At 44.2% G+C, this 24,162-nt stretch overlaps 1 protein-coding gene across 6 annotated transcripts; it reads left to right on the top strand.

Annotated features, from left to right (window-relative positions):
• Positions 1–1,029: 1,029 nt before the first annotated feature.
• ZFYVE1 (zinc finger FYVE-type containing 1) lies at positions 1,030–24,162 on the top strand. Of its 6 annotated transcripts, none has more exons than XM_083839286.1 (13): positions 1,030–1,170; positions 1,849–2,721; positions 12,429–12,933; positions 14,835–15,049; positions 17,175–17,281; positions 18,240–18,348; positions 18,922–19,019; positions 19,127–19,244; positions 19,613–19,783; positions 20,598–20,778; positions 21,286–21,399; positions 22,008–22,142; positions 22,467–24,162. In XM_083839286.1, exons 2-13 carry the CDS (start codon positions 2,224–2,226, stop codon positions 22,697–22,699), a joined length of 2,484 nt encoding a protein of 827 aa, XP_083695412.1. In that variant the 5' UTR covers positions 1,030–1,170; positions 1,849–2,223; the 3' UTR covers positions 22,700–24,162. The 6 variants fall into 6 exon arrangements, with proteins under 6 accessions (XP_083695412.1, XP_083695415.1, XP_083695411.1 ...); XM_083839285.1 differs by lacking the exon at positions 1,030–1,170 and adding an exon at positions 1,200–1,510; XM_083839287.1 differs by lacking the exons at positions 1,030–1,170; positions 22,008–22,142 and adding an exon at positions 1,203–1,510.

The following is a 24,162-nucleotide window of genomic DNA, read 5'->3' as shown; positions in this document are numbered from 1 at the left end:
TACAAAAGGTAAATTCATTATCACTGCTATCTCGCAGATATTCAGTTAAGTAATTTGCCTCCTTCTTGAAGTTATTGGTAGACAACCAAACCAGGGGACCAAATATCAAAGCACTTCCTAGCTGCATTTCTATGGCTGTTGACGTGTAACCCCACTGAAGTGAAACAGCACATCTTCCCCCAGTGAGATGGCCATTAGCGCTTGATCCAGCCAGCCAGCCAAAAACATTTTTTAGAAGAGAAAGGGAAATTGTTGGTGCACTGACCATATTACTACAAAAATACTTCTGCGTGTTACCTAAATCATATACCTTCCGTAGGTATGCAGCAATTGAAAGATGACTTCACCTTCCGTGTAGTACCCTGCCATTTCCAGCCAGCACCCCAAGCAAAAGCTTGCAGGGACGCGGCTGGTTGAGGTTAATACCTCACCGCGGGACCTCTTGCTCCAACCCTGTGCACGGTCTCCACACCACCCGTTTACCACAGCTCCGGTTTCTCACTGCCTGTCTGCTGTTTTTGGGCAGTCACGTGCCTCAGTTTTGGATCCATGGTCTCTTTCCACTAAAATAAGTGGTGGCGGCTCACACATTGGCTGTAACTACCATCATAAATAAATAAAAGAGGGGGTGCTGATAATTATAATGAACGGTGGCACTCCTTGCCACGCCTTATTCTCAGCGAGCACCAGGCCCAGGCCAGCACAGCACACAGCCCTCTCAAACAGACCAAATGGGCCTCCAAGGCCTAGAAATGGCCCCTCGATCGCTCTTCAAGAAGCGGAACTGACGAGAGCTTTGCTCCCCGAGAAATGGCAGGGATGCAAGCTTTGCTGTGGGGTTTTGTCCCTCACACACCTGCTGGGGGCTATTTCCACCCCTCTGGGACTCCTTCCACCCAGGAGAGCCACCAGCTTGGGGTGGAGAACGAAAATAAGGCAAAGGGAAAAGAAAGATTTATTTAAATAATATTTATTTATTTGTTTGTTTATTTTCCTGGGGACAGAGAAAGGCACGGACCCCCCCCCCCCCCCGCCAGACCGGCCCCAAGATGTCGGCCCCTGCGGCCTACAGCTCCCAGCGGGCCCCGCGACGAGGAGCGCGCCGCGCCCCCGGACTACAACTCCCGGCGTGCCCGCGGCCCCGCCCGCTGCCGCCTTCCCGGCTCCGCGGTAAGCAAATAACCCCGGGGCGCCCAGCTGGGCCCGGCCGGCAGCGGCGGCAGCGGGCGGCGGAGCGGCCCCGGCCCGGCCCTGCACGGTCGGGCCCCGCGGGAGGAGAGCTGGGCCGGCCGCCGAGGCGGGGCGGAGCGGGGCGGAGAGAGCGGCGGCGGCGGCGGCGGCGGCCGGGCCCCGAGCCCTGAGTCAGCCACCGGTGCCGGCAGCAGGGAGGGGCGGCGGGCGGCCGCCGGCCTGGGCACGGAGCCGGGCCCGGGGCCGCCTTTGTTGCGGCCGCCGCCCCGCGGGAGGTCAACGGCGGCTGCAGCTCCGCACCGCCCGGCCGCGGCCCGAGGTGGGTGCGGGGGGAATCGTGTGCCCGGGGGGGGGGCACGGGGGAAAGGGGGACGGGGGAGAGGGGCCCGGCCGGGCGGGGCGGCTCGGCGCTGCCCCGAGGAGCGTGCGGCCAGAGCCGGTCCGGCTTACCCGGCGGAGCCCCTCGGAAATTCCCTGCAAGTAAACACCGCGAGCTCCGAAGGAGGAGCTTAGCCGCGGAGTGAAAGCGGAGAATTTTCTAGTATTGACACAATCCTGTGCGTGTGTGTGTGTGTGCACGCCTATAGGCGCTCGTGTGTTTGTGATGCCTCTTTGCCTGCTGGGTTACCAACTGTCTCCGTCTGTTCCCTGCTTTAGGAAAATACGTGCCCTAAGCTGCTGAAGTACACCAGGCTGGTTTCTTCTCATCACTGAAAGCACATCACACAGCTGAACAGAGAAGGAATGGATGCCGCCGTTGGGGTATAACAATAAGTGAAAGCAGCCACATTGCTTAAGCTTCTGTGACAGAAAGAAAACTTCACCTGCGGCTAGCAAGGCTCTGTCAAGGAGGCAAGTCAGTGTGTAAACTTTACAGAGACATCTATTAATTATTTAAAATTCTGTATAGACAGAACTCCTGTTGTTTTTCTCTCTCCTGTGAAAAATACTAAATTTGCAACCAACTTTTACACGTATCGCTAGTCAAAGCACAACCAGGAGGGAAAAACACTGCTTTAAAGAAATCTGAAGATGAGCGCCCACACACAAACTGCAGAGAAAGGGCAAAACACGACACTCCTGTGCCAGGAAAGCTATGTTTGCAGTGGGACAGATGAAGCAATCTTTGAGTGTGACGAGTGCAGGAGCCTACAGTGCCAGCGCTGTGAAGAAGAGCTACATCAGCCGGAAAGGTTACGGAACCACGAACGGACCCGTATAAAACCTGGCCATGTCCCTTACTGTGACTCCTGCAAAGGTGCCAATGGGAATATAATGCATGCCAGCATGACGGGGTCAAGACAGATAGCAGCGGTGAGGTGCCAGGTGTGTAAAATCAACCTCTGTGTGGAGTGTCAGAAGAGAACGCATGCTGGGGGGAACAGGAGGAAGCACCCTGTCACCGTGTACCATGCTGGCAAAGCCCAAGAGCAGGAAGAGGAGGAAGGGATGGATGAGGAGACCAAGAGAAGGAAGATGACAGAGAAAGTTGTGAGTTTCCTCTTGGTGGATGAAACTGAGGAGATTCAGGTAAGAACTGCTGTGGCCTGTTTGACAGGTGAGATCTTTAGTTTCTGCCTTAGTTTAACATATTACTGGGATGCATGATTGACACTTAAAGTGTAACTGACAGCAACAAATTTACAATAGGGACTCTTGGCAGTAAATAAGTGTCTCAGGCCAAAAAGACACAGTGCCTAAGACTGGTCTTGCTCACCAGTTCCTCAAAGGGCAGGTTCACTAAGACCTCTTGTGTGGCAAGAGCCTACTCCCAGAGGCTTGGTAAGTGAAGCTGGTGAAAAAATTGACTGTACTGAGACACGCACAACCAAGATAAGAGCTCAGTATACAGGATGCTGATCATTCCTGAACAAAGCTGAACTGAGAGGATTGCAGTAGGTATCCTGCAAATGGGAGTGCTGGCTGCCAATCTCCTACCGTATGACCAGGAGTGGGCACTGTACCAAGCAGTGCTAATGGGAAGACTAAAGCCCCCTGCTACCTTCCTTCACCACCAGTAAATCCATATGATTTTTTAGGAATAGGATAAAGTAGAAATAAGGGCTTTTTAAGGAATCGTGACTGTATGCCATCCAGGTCCTACAGACACCATGGTTATGCAGTGTTGCTAGTCACAGATATTGTTTCATGTTAGCCTTCTACCAAAATAGGGGGACATAGGCCATCAATTTGGGATAGGTCTGCTGGGAATAATGATAGAAATACTTGCAGACCAGGAACAGCGTCTCAGGAGACTTGATTTTAGAGTCTAGCATGCAGTACGTGCATTTATTTAACTTTTCTGCTGGCCTTTGTATTTGGTAAGCATAAGCACTTTACAAATGTAAAAATATTCTGTGTATACAAAAGCAGCAACATGTGAAAGTCACAAAGCAGATTTTTTATCCAACTAAAAACTTGGTTTCATCTTTGGGCTTCCAGTTTGCAGCTTTCATGTTAAACCTTATTCAGGAGATAGTGGAAGAAAATGTGTATCACAGGATGGCTCAATATCTGGTTGCCCTAATTTAACATATTCATGCTGCCAGTGGTAAAAAGAGTTGTACAGAGGCAAAAGGGGAGAAAGGATGATGGTGACTGTGAACTATCATCACAGTTTCAGGTGTGGTAGCAGTCCTAAATTTGTATGCTTCCCCTCAGCACACGTGTTGCCATGTAATGCATGGCAGATGCAACTATTGCTGTACGATGCAGGCTCTTCAATAATCTTCACCTGGCCACTAGAGCAAGCTCTGAAGCGTTTCAGAACATGGCTGTCCTAGAAGGCTATTCACAAGCCGTGCCTGCATGTGTTTGTACAGTTTTAAGTTATTTTTATACTCTAGAATCTGTAAGCCTTATTGGGGCAGACTTCTGGCTGCCTCTTGCAAGCAAGTGCATTACTATTTAAATATCATGGGCAATAAAGCCAGCTTCCTTATTGGGACTGCAGTGGTCCTTTATCAGATCATAACAATTTGATCTGAACACGGTTGGAAAAGCTCTCTGAAAATGATCTTTCCTCTTATTGAGAGCTTGAGTCAGAGTTCTTCCATCTCAAGTGATTTTTCTCTTCCTCATAGCTGACTACTTGCCTGACAACTCACAGCCAGTCTCAGAGCAGTTTGAGAGTTTTCAATTACAGTACGTTCTGGCAGCTGAAACTTAGAGTTCTTGCTATTATGGTGATATTTCTGCTAGTGAGCATGAGAACCTTTATTTAGAGAGCATTGTCAGATTATGAGCTCTCAAGACGTGTTCTGTAGCATCTTTTGCTCTTGATAAATACTGAACAGACAATGCAGCTATCAGAAAGATTTTAAGTCTTTTGTGCTCATCATTAGCAAAATGATGTCTGATTACTTAGGAAGAAATCTTTAGTTCCTTATTTAAACAGACTCATTGTCCAAAAAAATACCAAAGCAGTAATAATCTGAAATGCGAAGATTCAGGGTTTGAGGGTGTTTGGCTTTTTAAGCTTGAGCAGCCAGGAGAAGGCTCAATCAGAGTTAGAGAGTGCAGCTATCCTTAAGCGTCTGTTTTCTGACCTTTGGAACTTGAAGATTGTTATCTTGGTTAGGAAATCAGAGAGAAAACTGCTGAATTGCTGTCAGTGGCACATTCAGCCCTACCAATATTAAATGCTAGTCCTACAAAATTAGGCAGAACAGGTTATGCTGCTGAACAAAAGTTATGGATCAAGATGCTTGCTGATGTATACAGGCTTGCTAACGTCTGAGTTGGAAGTAGTACAATGAGATGGGAATATGGGACAAAGATTTTTTTATTATCACGTGAAACTTGGAGTTGTTCAGCTCAAGTGGTTGTTGTGTGCCATCTCACCATTCCTGTTGGCTTCAGGAGCTGGTAGTTCTGAAGCTCAAGGATGTTCATAGTGTGTAAGCAACAGCAGCTAGCTTCAAATCCAGAAGCAGTGTGGCTTCATCCATAAGGAGCTGTGCCTCAGCAAATTAGTTTAGCTGAGAGGTGGAGATTCTTATCTTGGGCTCAGCACTGCAGTGTTACAGCTATGGTAATTCTGAAATCTTCATAATAGTCTTTATGCCATGTAGCACGGATGTGCTGGCCTGCTCAGAGCTAGCTTGGAGCTTTTTGCCCTTTGCAGACATAACCAACCATAAGCTCAAAAAGCGGAGGACTTAGGCTTGTTTCAGATTTGCTTGGAGTTGGGAAAGGTCCCATTTTAAGCCACCACTGGTACAGCAGTTGTTTGTAGAGAACCAACAGTAGCTTAAGCTCATCCCCGTGAAATGCAGGCTTCTGTGTGATGTTCATCATTGCAGCACTATATCTGAGCACCTCAAAAAGAGGTTGTTTCATATTAAGAAAATGCTGCTAAAGGTTAAATCCAAGCTCACACTGCAAGGCTGTGGAAGAAGCAGAGAGAGAGGTTGTTCCTCAGGGAGGTCCAACTGCTGCTGTCTCACATACCAAATAGCATGATGTCTTGTGACTTAGTCCCCAGCCATCCTGACCTACTCCACAGATTTTTTTCCTTCACTTCTTCCAGGACTGAAAAAATAAAAATAAAAAATCTTGCTGGTGTTTTACAAGCTGGCATCACCTGAAGTTTAGACCCCATTCTAGGTCCTTTTTCTCAGGCTATGTTATAGTTTTACAATTTTTCTTTGCACATTAAACTTTTGCCTTGTCTATCACCTGTTATTGTTCTTGATAACAGCATCATTTGTTTGTTAATTGGTTTTGATATATTTGTCTTAGTTGCTTATCTCTACTCAGAATGGTGTTGTGGGGATTATTTCCTCAGCCAGTTGCTCTGGTCTTGTCAGTGCTGTTATTAATCATCTACATCTCTTCTTTGCCATGGTAGGCCAAAACTGTCTTCTTTTGTTATGTATGTAAATCCCCCAGCTGAATCTCCTGATCTTGTTCTGAGAAGGTGTCAGCTTTCCTTTCCTACCTCAAACCTGCTGAATTTCCAAAGAAGCGCCATTGTACTATCACTAGTGCTGCCCCTTGCACGTGCAAGGCACTTCTCTTAGGAATTTAGAGAACAATTCATTGATCTCATTAAAATTGTCCTTTACTCTTGGATCTGTTAAGAAAAACATACCAAAACACACCAATGAAAGCATGACTAGGGTTGGGATAGCTGGTTCGAGTCCTGATACTCTCTCACTCTTTCTCGAATTTTTCCACTGGTCTGTATCTGTCTTTGCATTTTCATGTACTTAATGTTTATTCAGTTTGTAAAACAGCAGCCATCTTTGCTTGGTTGTTACACAACCTTTGCAGTGGAGTGGAGAGTTATCCATCAGTTGTACGGTGACCTCTATTTACTCTTACTCCTGCGGTAGGGGAGAAATGCTTAACAAGGCATCACAATTTGATATTGTTATCTTGGGGACCAGATGTTGAGGGTTACCACAGGGTCAGAACTCCGCTTTAGCGGCATCAGTGGCTTCTATGATAACACTTTGTCCGAAGCTGTAATTGAGGACTTAGCACTTAGAATCTACACAAGGGGAGGAAGTCTTTCACTTACCCCAGCAGACAGGGAAAATGCTTGATAGTTACAAGTCTGTCTTCGAATTCACTGATATTTGACCAGAAACTCTCTCTGTCACAAGAAATTATCCATTCTCTGGGTTTCAAAGAAAAATAAAAATGAACTGACTTTGTAGCTTGTCTTACCAGGGAGACAGGAAGGAAATAAAGGTTGTTTTTTTTTTCTCTGAAGCTAGTCACTGTACAAAAATGAATGTCCCAAGCAGTATAATTTTATTTGGGAGAGAGAAGCATACATTTATTTCTGTCTCCACTGCGATACCCACTATGATCTGTCTTTCTTTAGTTAGCAGAGCTTTTTTTTAATTTTGCCAATAGACATCTCCATTTCCTAAATCCAGCCCCATTCCTTGAGTTCTTTTTATTCCTGATAGCAGGGTTAGATATCTAAAGGATTATTAAGCTCTTCCCCTCAGCCAGTACTGAGCAGGATCTATGTATATACTGCTCCACAGCCAGTTGATGACTGAGACTGACCCACTGCCTTTGTTGAAATGTAGACCACTTGATGCAATAAGCAGCCTCTAACAGTGTAACAGTCCACATGTCCTCCTCTGTCACCTCTTTTTAAAAGTTACATGCACGGAGTGATAACTCTTCAGGAGTGGTAGCTGCTTTGCTTTTGTCACTTCTGCTGTAAGCCTGATGAAAGTGCTGTGGTTTTTTCTTTATTACCCGCTGACTTGAGCTTGGCCAAAGTCTAGGGATGAGAGAAGGGAGAGTCACTAGGAATGCTTTTTCTAATTAAATATTTCTGTGGGTCAATGCTAGCTAATGTATGTCTTCTAAGAGAAGATCACAATCTCTTAAATTTCATTGCTTGCCTCTGCAGTTTAAAAAAGAAAAAAAGGCACTTGTCTAACAAATAGTACTAGTTTCTATGACACTCTTGCTTGACTTGGTGTTGGGAGAATGTTTTTGTTTCATGCTTTTTTTTTTTTACTGCCTCCTGTGAATTTCTTGGGATTTTGTTTCATATCCCTGTAGCCTGAAGAGTTGCAGCTGGTATATTTTCTATGGATATAAAGGAGGAAGAAGAAATGTTGAAACATCCAAGGTTTTTTTAGGTCAATGTGGTCTGTTGGATCAGAGTTTGTAATTTCTGTCCCTGAGTTCTGTTGCTGTACTGTTGATGAGTTTTCCTCCTCTTTGTGCTTCAGAGAGGTTTTCTTGCCAAAGTACTTTGCTATCTTACACTCCAGGACTATTTTTCTTACTACTTTGCTAGTTTTGAGTATTCTTCCCATCCTACTCTGTTACCGATTTTGCAGTTCCCTCTCCTGCAATTCAGTGCACTGGTTTTCTGTCCTTAGAATAAAGTAGCAGGACAACTATACTTGCATTTACCTTGAAGTCTCTGTTAGTTTTGAGGTGTTGCAAAAGGAAGAGGGGAAAATGTAATTCTTCAGTTAGCAAACAGGTTAGGGAGGTGTCTAGTCTTCGGCTTTCAGCAATTCCATTCAGCTCAGTTGTCATCTACAAGGGTGGATTATCTGCTAATAAAAATATTTCAGTCAATATTGTCTCTTGGGTTAGGGAGGTCTCAAAGTAGATTACCTCCCATCCACCTATGTTGTGTTCCACCCCTCCCAGTGTATTCTGTCCTATAGCCTTTGAAATAGGGTCTATCCCCCTAGCTAGGGTTGATAAACAGGATTCAACTCTTATCTCTTTGTCTCTTTCCTGAAAGAGTTCTATAAATGATAGATGTGGGCTTCCCCTGTGGGGAGCCTCTATCCTTTGCTGCAGGGACCTCTTCCAGCCTGAATTAGTCCAGGATCGTACTGGAAACAGGGTTTGAGTCAAGATAGTCTAAGGCGCTTCTCATGCCTCTACTGATGTTCCATAGGAAACATCAGTAGATTCCCCACAGGGAGCCACCCAGTCCTTTTTCTCAGTTGGTAGCAAGAAGCATTTGGGAATATCAACAAAGGTTTCTCTGGGGCAGAAATGGGTTGTTTCCAGCAGCTTTTTTAATAGTGTGTCACACCTGAGTTTCTGGGATAAGCCAGCTGTGCTCCTTTGCATTCCCTTGGAGTTATGTCTGTGTACAGGGGCTGTGTACATTGTGATACAAAACATCAGATATTGTGGTGTTCTGGTTGTCAGACAAGTCTAGTGACTCATACATTTAATGATTAATATAATGATATCTTTATTTCTTGATTGCAGAAAATGTATTTTTGTTATTAAAAACACTCTGTTAAAATTAGGTTAAGCGAAGAGTAAGATTTCAAAGTACACCAACAAAAGTACCAACATAACTCACAATGACAGTGTAAGACTAACAAATGAAAGCACTCTGAGGAATCCTATGCCAAGCACTTTGGGTTTTTGTTTTCAGCTGTTGTCATCAGGGCACAGCTCTAGCTTTGTGCACCGCTTCCATGAATGCTAGCCAGCCTTAAAGGTTTCATGGATAGTTTTAAAAGAAGAAAACTGTGGTTAAAAAATGTCTGATTCACTTAATGTGTTTGTTTTGCCTGGAGGCGAAGTTAAGGTTGTATGAGTACAGCTCATTGGAAACTCCATTCTATTTTATGGGGTTTGTTTCTAAGCTTTTAATATGTTATTGTTTGAATAACATCGTTTCCAAGAAATTCATAGGCAGGAATGTCATTTTTATCAGTTCTTGTTTCTAGACTTTTCCTAAACAACTCTACTTTTAGTATGGCTTGGATCTAGGTAACTTGTTACGTTAGGTATGGTACATTTCAGAGTATGAGCGACGAGGAGGCTGGACATCTACATGCATTCCACAGAAGTGTGGTATGAGTTTTTGTGTCCTCTTTAGAGAGGACTATAGCTGTAAAGCTTTTAGTTCTTCCTGCTGAAAGCATCCACCTTCAGTTCAGCTCAACTCAAGTGGAATGACTGACTGTATGGAGGGGTGCGTGACAATTGCTAACAGAAAATGTAGTTTAAAATGGAAAATCAGGCTAGTCAGGATTCTAACCTACAGTGGAATAAAAACTATTTTTTCTAGATGAAATTCTTTTTCTGAGATCTATAACAAAAGTGTAAATGAGTTTCTGATACTAGAAATGACAAAATACTTCAGGGAAATAGAGGAGGAGCTGGAGAAATATGCCTCTTAGGGAAGATTCATTCTTAATCGTCACTGCTATGTGATTTAAGGAAGGTTTCATATCTGCCCTGTGCTGTTCATGTCAGAGATGTGGAGCTTTTGGACAGCATGGGAGCGTACAAGGCGAAACGTGAATCCTTTGCATGTGCAGCAGAAGGCGGTACCAAAAAAACTGCTTTAGAGATGGGGGGGAAGAAACAGGGCAGGAGCCCCAAGTGGTTTAGTGCTTCAGCACACTTATTACTCCCAGCCTGTCTTTAACTGTCTTAAATAAACTTGGTTGAGGGAGGTAAATTTGGCTACTGATAGGGGGGTTGTTGTGGATGGTTCTTTGAGTGTGTCATCCCTGTGCTCAGCAGCAGTTAAAGAAGATAAATGCACAAGAACAAGGAACACTTCACAAGCTACAACCATCCTCAACAAAAGGAAGGTTTGTCAACCTGGGAAGCTCAGCCTGGGACAAATTCAGCTGCAGTGGAATTTGTATGAGCTGACTCCTGTTTCTCACTGGTGGGAATGCACTGCAGAGCTACCCTTATCCCTGTGTTCCCTGTTGTCCTTTGTATCTTTTGCCAATACTGCCGCAGCCCCTTGCAGATGCTCTCCCAAACTGATACCAGAATATGAAGCAGTACTGCTTAAACGACCTTAGTTATTAGCTGCCCTGCCTACACTTGAGCAACTGTTTGATACTTCCTTGCACTGTCAAGAGTGCATAACCGGAGTGATTAGGTCTGATCAGGCACTTACTTTGACAAAGAGTCTGCTGCTACCCTTATGGTAAGAAGTTTGGGAGGCAGTAGAATAAAGAAAAAAACAATCTGGAGAAAAAAATCATTTTCCTTTTTGTTTACATACGTGCAACATCATTATGTAATCAGTGGCTGCTATCCCCTGAACCAAGAACTTGCTTTCACCTCCAGAGGCACTAACTGAAACAGTCTGTCATCTAAACCACCTTCCTGACAACAAACTGATAATCACAGCTACCAGAAAGGCAGACCCTTTCTTGTGCACATAGATCTTGAGTGTGTCTTGATGGTCTCCCACAAACGATTCTGTTGAAAGCATTCTGATTTCTATATTTCCTGTTTTTCTCCGCACTGTGAGGCTGCCTTGAATGCTTTGAGCCTGTGAGTAGGTACCGCAGCCCCACAGTCCCCAGCCTTTCTGAGCACTGTTCCCAACCACAGCCTGGTGCACTGGCTATTTATTTTCCTTCCAAGTCTGGATGCTGCTGATAGATTTGACCAGTGAGACTGGATGAGCCTTAAACTAATTTACTGATCTAAGAATAAACTTGTTCGAAGAAATCATTTGCTACCTCATGGCCTCTCTGGATCTTGTATCCTGAGACCTGCCAGCGGTGCTTGCTGGGGAGCAGAGGGCAAATAGCCAAGCTGCCTCGAGCCGCCGAGGGGCAGGCGAAAGGGAAAGGAAGCCCCCTTCCTTTTGGCTTCAGGGATTTTGCAAGGAGGGGATCATGGTGGAGGGAGTGGATTTAATTCTTCTCAAAAAGTGTCTGTCCTATTTTTCTCTGTCACATAACGTCTGGGATAAAAGCTTGTTGGGAGACAGAAAACCAAGTGATAAGCAACCGTAACCAGAAGCGTGAAACCTTTGATAGCCAAGGCTGTATTCTGCAAGGAAAGCAAGATAGGCTCTCATGCAGAGCCCTACCCTGTTGCATTGCTTGGTATCTGTTCCCTGTTGCTCTCGGATCTGAACAGAAAATGCCCTATTCTCTATCCTAAATAGCACGATGCTTGTCACTTAATCTATGTGAAGCCAAAGAAAGGTGATCTGCTGAAGGTTGTTACTGTCTTTTGGCTGTGTGTGTTTGTTTTGGGGGCGAAGTTGTTTTTGTTGTTGTGTGCGGTGTTTTTTTGTTCTTTAAATGAAAGCATGATACAATAAATTATGAAATGAATCGTTGAGGTTGTTGTGGCACTTCTGTAAAAGACAGTTTGACCTTCTTCAGTCGCCTGACTTCAGCGCATAACTTGGCTACTTGCATTTTCTTCTCTGTCCCCTGAGGTGCGCCAGGACAGGCTGTGTCTGACTGCCCCTTGCTGTGGGATGGATGCACCATTGCTGGAGAGAGGAGCCTTTCTCTGAGCAAACACGTGCTCAGACTCTGTGCATGATGCAAGTTAAGGTGACAAAAGCACTCACCTGTTTTGCACTTGAGTTCAGAGACTTGCCAGGGAGACCAATGCTACGGAGAGTGTCTGCCACACTCCAAGTGGCTGTTCTGGCAGACATGAAAGTAGGGTTTTGCTCTCTTCTCTAAAAGAGATTGCCTCTGTGAAGTGGGTAACATTATAGAAGAGATTTCACTGGACAGATAATCATAGTGAGGTATCGCTTCCAAAAACAGATATGTGATGGACCAGCCTGCATCCCATTGATGTGTATGTATTAGAAAGCTGCTCTCTAATATTTTGATTTGGACTTCTTGGTGCTTCAAAAACTTAATGCAAAATCTGAACAGGAAATTATCGCTCTCATTAATCTTATGAATCCTGAAACCAGCTGTGTTCTGAGTTGTCTACTCCAGTTGCATAGTTATAATACTATTTTTTTCTTTTTCCTCAAGGTAAGGAATGAGGAAGAATTTATCAAGAAACTGGACTGCAGTCCTGACCAGCATCTAAAGGTGGTGTCCATCTTTGGGAACACGGGGGATGGCAAGTCTCACACCCTTAACCACACTTTCTTCTATGGCCGAGAAGTCTTCAAGACATCTCCAGCACAAGAGTCCTGCACAGTCGGAGTCTGGGCAGCGTATGACCCTGTCCGTAAAGTGGTGGTGATCGACACAGAGGGCCTCCTGGGGGCCACTGTGAACCTCAGCCAGAGAACGCGGCTGCTGCTGAAGGTCCTGGCCATCTCTGACCTTGTCATCTACCGTACTCGTGCTGACAGGCTCCACAACGATCTCTTCAAATTCCTTGGTGATGCCTCGGAGGCTTATTTAAAACATTTCACTAAGGAACTAAAAGCTACTACAGCCCGATGCGGCCTAGATGTTCCTCTGTCAACTTTGGGTCCAGGTGTCATCATCTTCCACGAGACTGTGTACACCAAGCTACTGGGCTCTGGTAAGTAGGCAGTAAAAACTGCTCACTGATGTGTAACTGCTGTCTACAGGTTATCAGGCTGCACTGAATATTCAGTGTTCTTTGCTGTTGTGTAAAAGATGTGGTTTGAGTTTTGCTCTCGCTTGTTCCAGTCTGTGAGCCAGGCTGTGGAAGGAGCGGAGCATTCCCTGATGGTGGTCTGACTACTCTAGATCAGCTGGAATGATCCTTTCAGCCAGCTGAGTGTTGGCACTGAGTGGTCACCGTGGGAGTTGTGCCAGCCTTAGGGAGGGTCACTGTACAGGATGATGAGTATGGGCGATATGGTAGACGAAGGTGAAAACTGAGACACCCTGGGATTTTGGCAGGGGTATAGAGAGTCTTGTTGCAAAAAAAGAGAGGGGGGAGGAGGCGAGAAGCAAAGCAAAACAAACCAAAAACAGAAACAGAATATATGTAGAAACTAGGAAGAGCAAGAATAGCGAAATTGGTGAACATCAACACTCACAGTACCCTCAACCTATTCTTCTAATTTCTGCAGACCCAAGGTTGATCTGAGGCTGGTGTGAGGTTGGGACTGAGACTGCGGTGGCACAGGGCTGACACTGCTTTTCTCTGCACCCGGGTTTGATGTAGACAAAGCAGCAGGCGTGGCACAGTATTATTGCCATCACTTTCAGTGTTCTTTGCCAACGCTTTTAACTTGGCTCATGTCATACTGGATTATGCATATTTAAATTGTGTGGTTTATTTGCACATCTGAGTGAAATGCACTGTCCTATGGAAGTCAAGGCAAATTTTGTTTTTGGCTATACAGGATGTAAATTTATTTCCTGGCTCTGTTTTTTCCATGCTTCAAAAGGCATGATGAAATCTTCCTTCATTCTGTCAGATTCTTTGATGAGCAAAAGCCCTAATGAATGGACTGCCATAAGTAAGATTCAGTCCTGCCCTCTGTGTAATACCACAGTAGCACCCTGTTGGCCCATATTTTCATTTTTTGCCTTTCTAATGGGTGAGATCTTGAGCTAATAGAACTTGACATTCTTTATGCTGTTTATTAGAGTGCCTTCTTAATTACTTTTAACTTACCTGCTGTGACAGTTCCTTTTCTTCCATAGCAATTTGCTGATTAGCAATGGAGAGTTTCCTATAGCTGTTGAAATTTGCTATTTCAGCAAGTCAGATTGTGACCCACAATGATACTGGCACCTGTGTGCAAAGTCAGGGTAGTAAAAAAAAAAAAAAAAATCTGTTTTATGATTCCTTCTGATCATGGTATGAATAGGGAAGAAACCTTTTAGCACGTGGATTTGCATCAAGTTGCAATCACCCTTCTTGGGAGGTAATTGTGAGATGGGTGTATTTGTGTAGTTTTAGGGCAGGGAAGAAGAGGCCTGTGTTATTCTGAAATGTACGTGAAATTCTGAAACGTACGTGGCCAGTTAAAGTGCTTCACTTTGTACAAGGCGTTAACAGACTCGGTCTTCCTTGCTACAGAGCTGGCATGCAGAGTAAGCAGCCCATGTAAGGTTTGTGTCCTCCACTTATCAGGTGCTAGGACAACTATACCAAGTTCTGGTCTGGTGAGAAGAGCTAGCTAGTGTGTTGACGTGGAGTTGCCTTATGTTATAAATTGTTTTTATATTTCCAACCCTACATGTTTCCAGCTTTACCTGTGGATTGCAGTCTCTACAAAACTTGGTATTAGGATCTAAAGCTGCATTACAAAAAAAACCCACAGACTGCTCTTGGAAAAAGTTTTTATTTCCTTGCTTGTGAAATGTAATGATAGCTGCATTTTGGATGTAGTAGAAGAATTAAGAAAACTAGCACAGAGTGGCATATGAAAGCAGTGTGCAATTTAAATATTATTTTAAACCATCAGTTGTTTATATACTTCCTGATACTCTTACATACAGATCATCCTTCGGAGGTTCCTGAGAAGCTCATTCAGGATCGCTTTCGGAAGCTAAGCTGTTTTCCTGAGGCTTTCAGCTCAATCCACTACAAGGGAACAAGGACATACAATCCTCCAACAGATTTCTCTGGACTTAGGCGAGCTGTGGAGCAGCAGCTGGAGAACAATACAACTCGGTCACCTAGACAGCCTGGGGTTATCTACAAAGCACTAAAGGTAAGTCCTCTGGTTTGGAGATCAGTTCAGTACAATCTGTTACTAGCAACTATCAATTCTGGCTAATTAAGCCGGAGCAAGTGAACCAGTGACACAGAATTGCAGATATATGGAAATAAAGTAAGTTTTGGCAAAGACAATGGTTTCGTGTAACAACTAGGTAAGCTGGATAATTTTTACTTTAAAAAAGCAGACAAAAAAAACAACCTTAACAGATATTGCAAGGTCAAGAAAAGCTGAAGAGCAAAACAGAACAAAAAAAAAGTGAGTTGGGAAGAAACTGACTGGGGAAGAAAAAATAACGAATGTTGCGAGTGGTGAGCACTTGATGACAGTGATTTACAAACAGGAGGCCCCTCAGTGCAAGGGGAGGGAATGCAAAAGACTTGGAGGGAGTTAATGGTTGGCAAACCTGGCATTGAGCATAGTGTAGCCGAAGGGCTATGAGGTGAAAAGGAGGAAAGAGATGTGTTGGTAGCTAGGGAAGCAGACGGGATAAAGCCAAATGATGTATCATTTCAGAGGTGCAGCATCAGATCAGAAGGCTGATGAAAAGGAATTGGAGGAGAGAGCAGCTGGTGATTTATTTTTTTTTTTAAGGTTCACCTCGCCAGAATGTCAGAGGGATTTTCAGGTCTTAAAAATTTGCAGTCCATCCTCAGAGTTTCTACGCATTGCTTACCACTACCTGATTAGCAGCATGTTTTCATTGGCCTGGAAAAACATCTGCCTCACCACGGGAGCAGGAAGTAGGGGCTTATTTGCAGAAGGTGGCAGTGTTAGCAGCCTTTCTTGATGTTGGTCACAGCCACTGGAATCGAGGACTCCAGCTGCTCTGTATTTCGGGTAACTGAAGCCCAGAAGAAGGTGTCAGGGTAGCGGGTACACAGTTCCTTGCACTGGGAGCAGACAGGTAGCATGGGAGAAACAACTGGAATGGTTAATTCAGGTTTACTTGATTACTGTGGTAAGTGTGTAGAAATTAAGGAAGTTTCAGATACAGCTACCACTATACATCAGCTCACGTCCAGTAAGGTGGTTGCTGTGTTCAGATCACTACTGAATACAAACATTTCAGCTTCTCTTGCTGGGAACTTACCGCTTGCTAGGCACCTTTGTCTATCCCATGTGACTTCTGAATCCATTGGCCAGTATCAGTCAAGCTTGAAAGATATCTTAAAGATAATTTCCTTGGAGCTCTGTGAAATCAGATTTTTTTGTAGACGTCTTTAACTGAGAGAAGCTGTGGTGAGAGATATCTGTATGTGTGTGCATATGCACTGTCAATCCCTGTCAGACAGCAGATGTGCTTCCTCCCCCTGCCTGTCCTGGAAGGGAAAAGGGAGGAGGAGACAAAGGTAGTAATTATAGTTAGTTCAACTGCAGGAAGAGTTTCAGATAGACCTCATGCCTTCAAAGATCTCTGTCAAAAAAAAGTGCTTTGTTTCAGTGGTTACCAATCTAATTGTTTCTACCATAACACCCCCCAAAAACTGAAAAAGTTAAGTGTGCCAGGGTTAAGGGCTGAATTAATCTAAGAACAGATGCTTCCAAGAAAGGGAACAAAACCCTTTGTCTCAGGCTTGCAGTTTCACCAGCGTAGAGAAGAACAATTGTTCACACAGCCAGAGGAACGCTCGGCAGCACTTCCTGAATGAGGGGCAAAGAATGTGTCCTTGTGTACTGTGTGAAATGGCTCTTCAACTCTCCTTCTAGAGGTTTCCAGAATACAACCCTCTCTTAGCTAAGGTGGCAGTGGACATAAACTGAAACACAGGGTTTCATCTGAACATCAGGAAACCTCACCTTTTCACTGTGAGGGTGACTGAGCACAGGTTGCCTAAAGAGATTCAACCACCTGTTTCTGCTGTAAAATTCAAGGCAGGGGCAGGAGGAGAGGAGAAAAGTAAGTGTCTTACAAGCATTCAGGTCATTTCCATACAAGTGCAAGATTGTCTCTCTTGCTTAGTTTCTAATCTTTGTCTTGGTTTCCAGGTTTGCAAGACACTGTTAGCTGTGTGCCCTCTTTCTGCCTCTGATTCCAGAAGAGGAACCCATGCTTTTGCTTGGAAAAGCTTTCATAAAATGTCTGCGTTGCTCTAATTCATTCTTTTCTGTTTCCCAGGCTCTAAGTGACCGGTTTAGTGGGGAGATCCCTGATGACCAGATGGCTCACAGCTCTTTCTTTCCAGATGAATATTTCACATGTTCCTCTGTGTGCCTCAGTTGTGGGTAAGTAGATGAGAAATGTACCCTCATCTTTCTAGAAGTTAGTGCTGCTCTGGTCTACAGCAGTAAAACGAAGTTTTTGTGGTGTCTTGACACCTGACATCTATCATCAGGTAGTACTTCCAGGCAGAATTTTCTTGAAATTAGACTCCTAAGTGGAATTGGAAGGCTGTTATTGTCATGTCCCAGCTAGATATGTGGCCTTTGCCCACTCTATTTTTGTGTACTGCTGCGAATCTGTTCTGCCCATATCCTTTCCCTGGATGGTTCATGAATAACTTGGCTGAGAATTGCAGACAGGGCTAGAAGAAGGGAATGTCTAAGGAAACCCCCGAAGTCTTTTATGATGATATCTACCTGCTGTTTTTATTACATAAACAATACTAAAGCACATGTTATGGGCCTGGACTGTGCCCTGTGAGTAGTTCCAAGAAGACCCCCAGGTGTGATTAGAGCTTGGTTTGTAGCTCTGTGGGAAGAGTCCAGAGATTGAGCCTGCAAGTGCTCTGAGTCTGTAAAGTACTATAGCAGCAGGATGTTAGGGCTGATTATGCTTCTGCAAACATTCTCTCCCAAATATGCTGTAGTGCTATGTTCATGCTCTTTCATGTTTGTTAGAAAATTCCTACCAGCTTTTTGGAAAGGCTGCACTGTTAACGTTGTTCTGGCAAATTTCCAAGCTTGGTTAGTCCTACTTAAAATTTTCTGTGAAATTTAAATTGGCTACAGTGATCACTTCCTACACTGAGTTGTTTTGTAGTGCTGCTTTGTGCTATGAAACAGCTGCTACGACTCTTTCCAAAGAGCCTGCCTTTCAGTAATAGGTGACATCATTGCTTTATGTACAGTTGTTGGGGTTAGAACGCCTACACAAATGCAAGATAGTAACATAAATGAACTCTTAGTGACATCTGTCCCATATCTAACAGTACCAGCTCATGGCTTGCTTTTGCATACTCAGGTGTGGCTGTAAGAAGAGCATGAATCATGCGAAGGAAGGAGTCCCTCATGAATCCAAAAGTCGATGCAGATATTCTCACCAGTATGATAACAGAGTCTATACTTGCAAGGTGAGTAGAGACACACAAGGACAAGATCTGAAGAATGAAGAAGGAAAGGATGGCCCAATGAATGAGGGATATCACAGGCATGTGCCTGTTTTGTTGCTTTTTTTCCAAATGGGAGAGGTGCTCTAGCCTTTGCAAGAAAAATTAATCCCTGTTGAACTTATATTTTTTTGATTGGAGATGTCCTCTCCACTACGGGCTGTGTGTCACTTGCTAGCTAAATTGTGAGCTCAGCTGCTCTAAACTTGGCTGATGTTGACTTTCTACACACTGGATGCAGTTACTCTCTGTACTTGCCTATGCCTATTGCTTGATATTAGCTGATTTTTCTACGGGGTGTGTGCAGGAGACAGGAACATTTTCAGCCACTGTCATGGTATTCAGTACGGTAGAAATATTTACTAGATGTAATTATTGGTAGTGGTTTCTTTATTTGGTTTTGATGAGTAGCTTCTTTGCTGTGGAGACCACTGTATGCCAATTGCATGCTTTATGTCACCAAACAGCTGTGAGACCTGGAGCCTGGGATTCCCAAGAATGTGTTTTTAATTGATCCTTTGTGTTATTGTGTTATAGGCCTGTTATGAACGAGGGATGGAGGTCAGTGTGGTGCCAAAAACCTCTGCTTCCACTGACTCCCCTTGGCTGGGCCTTGCCAAATATGCTTGGTCAGGGTGAGTACTGCAGCTAAGATCTTTGTTCTGTTCTCTATTGCCTCTAGTGTTCTGGACTTCCAGCATCTCGCTGAGGCAACCTGTCTTCCTTTAATCCTCTCTTGCAGATACGTGATTGAGTGCCCCAACTGTGGGGTGGTGTACCGCAGCCGACAGTACTGGTTTGGCAATCAAGATCCTGTGAACACTGTGGTGAGGACAGAAATTGAGCATGTCTGGCCAGGGGTAAGTCTGGTTGCTGGATAGTCCTTGTGTATGTGTGCATCCACACAAGAGTGTCAATTATTCTGGACATTGATGGAGAAAATGGGTTGACTTTGATTCGAGCAGGTCCCCTGTCTGCTGTTTAAAAGAACTTTTGCAAGGGCTTTTGGTCATCTTTTGGCTTTCTTAAACTGGCAATTCAGCCATTTCATGAAATCTTTGTGTGAATATTACACCACTGAAAGCTACCCTTGTGTTTCAAAGTAGGGCTGGTGAAATTTAACAGTTTAACAAGTTTAACAAAGAGCAGTGGGGTTGCAGAACAATCTGCTTTTGAAAAATCAGGTTTTCCTGTTTTTATTCTCAAATGAATGCCTGTTTTATTTCAGACTGATGGATTTCTGAAAGACAACAACAATGCAGCCCAGCGTTTGTTGGATGGCATGAATTTCATGGCGCAATCAGTATCTGAACTTAGCCTGGGACCCACAAAAGCTGTGACCTCCTGGTTGACGGACCAGATCGCCCCAGCTTACTGGAGACCCAACTCTCAGATCCTGGTAAATAGCTGCTACTCTACTTCCATACTGTAGAGAAAAGCTTTGCGTTGCTAAAAATCTTTCCTCACCCTTTAAGTAATATAGGATTTTGCAGACTCTAAATGCTTCTTGTTTTATTGCAGCAAGCCCTTCTCCTACAATTTTGACAAAACTGAATGGTTTTCAGCTTTTCCCATTCTTGACTTAGAGTAAGAATGAACAGAGACTCTGCCCAGCCCTGCCAAATAGACTCTTCCCTCCCTACTTCTGGTTACCTCTTCTCCCAGCAGTATCACCACTGAAAATCCTGGTTTCCATGAACTTGCTCTTAAAAGCAAAGAATCTACATCTTATGTCTGGTTTCTGTGGTTGATAGTAGTATTTTTATAGGTACAGAGATTTAACTCTGGTTTCATACCAGATGCCAAAATCTGGACCCAACAATTGAACTAGAAAAGAATTCCATATGTCTTGCTGGAAACAGATACTTCTTCAGGGAAAGCAGCCTTCTGAAATCTTAAACCCCACCAAGACCAAATACCCCCCATTCAGTCCTGCATGATGTGGCTGTAATTACTGGTGATTGGGACTGAAGGGATCACAGCAATCCATTGGCTTAACCCCCGTATTTGTGTATAGTTATATACACACCTACCTGAGTCACTTCCTTGGGGTGAAGGTATGGGGGTGGTATCACCCAAGTCTCAGGTGTAACTGTAGTTTTCACAATCTCAGTCTGAGTGATGCCAGCCTGGAATTCTGCTCTATTTTTCTGCTATGAGACCATTAAGGAAGATCGAGCTAACAGTTTTTCTTTCTACATTGTCCTGATCAGAGTTGTAATAAGTGCAACACGCCTTTTAAAGATAATGACACTAAACATCACTGCCGGGCCTGTGGAGAGGGCTTCTGTGATGGCTGTTCTTCCAAGACCCGTCCTGTGCCTGAGCGAGGCTGGGGACCAGCACCAGTGCGCGTGTGTGACAACTGCTATGAAAACAGGGGCATCCAGTTAGGTAATTTCGAGTTGACTGTGACAGAATTATCCCTGGGTAATAGTCTGAAGTCTTTGTCCTTGGCTCCTGGATCGCAACCATTCCCATTGGGTGTAGACAGCAATGTTCAAGTTGGGCTTCGGTTTAGAGTTTTTTTTTCTAGTGACGCTCAAGAGCTTGATATTTTTTGGCAGGAAGATTGCAATGAGCTGACAGATATCTGACTCCCTCATAGGATTATTTTCTAATTGGATCTCTACTTTTTTTCCCAACGCCTGTTGGTGGTGTGGAGCTGGCATCAGAGCAGGGATGCTGCTGTTACAGCAACCTTTGTTTTGTCCTTTATTTCCGAAATGAAGTGAAAACCCTGCAATCCCAGATTGGGGATGTGGGAGATAAAGGCTGAGGAGAGGTCCCAATCTGTCTTTTGGGTTTGCTGCTTTTGGGTTTTTGCTAATGCAAAAGAATAAATTTGGCAGAAATTGTACTGGAAATAGGTGTTGAGTCCTTAACTCTTGTGTCGTGCAGATGTGGCTGAGCTGCCTTCAGATGAAGAAGGGGGGACGCTTATTGCCAGGAAGGTGGGGGAAGCTGTACAGAACACTCTTGGAGCAGTGGTGACAGCCATGGACATTCCCTTAGGTGAGCTGTGCTCTCTTTTGATGGATTTGTCTAGAGGTGTTTTTGGTTTCACAGGGCAGAACTGACTGAACTTCAAGAGGTGATATGACAGACTGTTAACTCCACTATGATGCCACTTGAGAGTTCTAGAGCCCCCTGCAGCTGTTGTTTCCTCTTGATTTTCAGCATGCTATTTTTGCACTCCATATTTTCAACCTGTTCCTCAAACTTGTGTGCACCAAACTGCAAGTAGTTTGTGCTGCCTTGATGCATCACCTCAGTGACCTACCAGTTGAAGTTCCCTCAGGACTGGCCGATTAGAAAGCATTTTGTCAGGCTTGGTTTTCTCCCAGAGATGCTGAGTGCATTTGAGTATGTTCATGGAGACTGCTGGCACTTAGTACTTCTGCAAGGAAGGGCTGAGAATCTGAAGCTGTCCAATTTGGTTTTGATGGAAAATGATCAGTAATGTCATCTTTAATGGTGAGCTTAGTACAGGAAAGGTTGCTGCTCTTTCATGTGCTGGGTAGTAGTTCAGGTATGTCAGCAAACGCTTTGCGTCTGAATCTTCTGTTGTTGGAGCTGAACTCCTCATTGCTCAGATCATTGTTTTGTTGCTTTGCTTACAGTGTGTCCCACCATCACCTCTGTGGGCTGTTTGTTGCCCAACTTAATGAAAGGAAGAATAAATCTCTTCCTCAGTTCAGTGTTCCTGAATGTTTGGCTTGGTGACTGTGTTTTCTTGGCCACAGCTGAAACTGAAGGTAGGGAAGAGCAACTGTCTCATCATACTCACCTTCTGGAAGAGTATGCGTAAGGGAAGATGCCCCAATTTAAACAATCTGTTCCTTTTACGAGAGGCGGAATGTGGGAGAAAGCCATTACCCATTTCATCCATTCTGTCAGTCTGTTACACTGAAGTATTGTCAGAAGGTTGTCTTCCCCTTAATGGCAGTGTTACGGCTTGCAGTGTGTGAGGCCTTCCACCTTTGGAGGAATTTTGAAGGAATGTAGACGTTCTTGACATGCTCATTTTCACAAATTTTCTTCTCCATCTTTCTCCCCCTGCCCCATCACTTCCCCCATAGGTCTGGTAAAAGATGCTGCCCGACCTGCGTACTGGGTACCAGACCATGAAATCCTGCACTGCCACAACTGCCGGAAGGAATTCAGCATCAAGCTCTCCAAACACCACTGTCGGGCCTGTGGCCAGGGATTCTGTGACGAGTGCTCACATGACCGCAGAGCGGTTCCTTCTCGTGGATGGGATCACCCAGTCCGAGTTTGCTTTAACTGCAATAAAAAGCCTGGTGACCTTTAACCCCAGGCTCTTCTCCAAATCTTTGCAATTCCTTATGTTCTCAGGGTTACAAATGAAAATATCTGGTCTCCCTTTCACCTCTTAACCTGTTGCAGCCAGAGTGCATGTTTCCAGTTTCTGGCCTCCTCTCGTGTTATATCCATCTTGGAACGCTGGGAATGAGCTTAAGTTCAGCCTTGAGGTTTTAATTTCAAATTAACTGGAGAAGGGAGGGAACTCCCTTGTAAATGAGTGAACCAAAATCCAGTGTATTTTATTCCAATTTAAGTATATATATATCTATATATATATATCTATGTATAATTCAGTATATTAAGAATGCAGGTGGCTAGTGAAGCATTGAGTATTCCTAGTTCAAATGATGGATAGTGGTGTTCTTTGCTATGTTGGATCAGACTTAACGGCCTTCTGATTCTTCTTTTGGAATGTCTCGCTGATCACGATGTCCTGTGAGGAAGGTTTGGACTCTGTGCTGCCAGGAAACCACAGGCCTCTCCAGTGTCGGTTATATGAATTACACCTGGTAATTCGAGCAGCCCTGCATCTGGAGGTGCCATACTTCTGGCCATGGAAGATTAAACTCAGATTCTTTAGCAAGTTTGTTTGAACTGTGATATGAACAGTGGTCTTGCAGTGCAAGAGGTATTAAGTTGAAATAACCCCCCTGGGAGAGACCAGTAGAGTTTTTAAAGGTAAAGCAAATCATGGCACAAGGCAAAGCATTCCGAGTTTGCCATTTCAAGTTCAATACCAGATCAAAAGGTAACAACAGGGTCTTCATCTCCCTGGCAATGTTCTCATGTACTCAGGTTTTTTTCAGCTTCCTTTGCCAGCTTGTTGCAATTAAAAGTTTTGTCCAGAGCAGAACAAGAGGACAAGTTATGTAGGCAATTCTGAGATAAGTTTGAGTTGCTTGGGTTGTGATGACTTTTCTTTTCTCCCACTTTTTAAGTGATCCCTGAGTATATGGAGCCTCTGTGTTCTCAGACGTGGTTGCATAGAAACTGCACAGATTTGACGTATCTTTTTTTTTTCTAATAATAAGAACTTTCAAATCCACCTGGAAAATGGGAACCTTTCTTCTTTGCTCCTAGCAACTGGCATTCACTGGACTTCATCCTTTTATTAAAGGACTGCATTGAATTCATTGAATTTTTTTTTTTATTATCAAAACCACCACTTAACCTAACTAATACTGCCTTGTACTGTGGACTTGTGGTTCCAGTTGTAAGAAGAGACCATTGTGGATTGAACTGCCTAAAATTCTCCCTTGTTGGCTTACATAGACAAGAATTCTTCCACAACAGGAGACTTGTCTCCTCTTGGAGTTTGATGCAATGTCCTGAAACTGTGGTATTTTTTTCCCCAGCTTATTAAATGTGCTCTTGTGTAGATGGGTGCCCAAGACCCTGTTTTAGGACTGTATTATTAAATTAACTACTATAAAAGACTTTATCTTCTGA

The sequence above is a fragment of the Anser anser genome, assembly GCF_964211835.1.
Source record: "Anser anser genome assembly, chromosome: 5".
Lineage (NCBI taxonomy): Eukaryota > Metazoa > Chordata > Aves > Anseriformes > Anatidae > Anser > Anser anser.
The sequence above is the reverse complement of the archived record's forward strand: the minus strand, read 5'-3'. Positions and strand labels throughout refer to the sequence as shown.

Bases quoted from the DNA above. Each gene is read 5' to 3' on its own strand.
- ZFYVE1 (XM_083839286.1), top strand. From the start codon at position 2,224: ATGAGCGCCCACACACAAACTGCAGAGAAAGGGCAAAACACGACACTC. The intron at 15,050-17,174 runs GTAAGTCCTCTG...TCTGTTTCCCAG, and splicing joins TTATCTACAAAGCACTAAAG to GCTCTAAGTGACCGGTTTAG. The intron at 19,784-20,597 runs GTAAATAGCTGC...TGTCCTGATCAG, and splicing joins GACCCAACTCTCAGATCCTG to AGTTGTAATAAGTGCAACAC.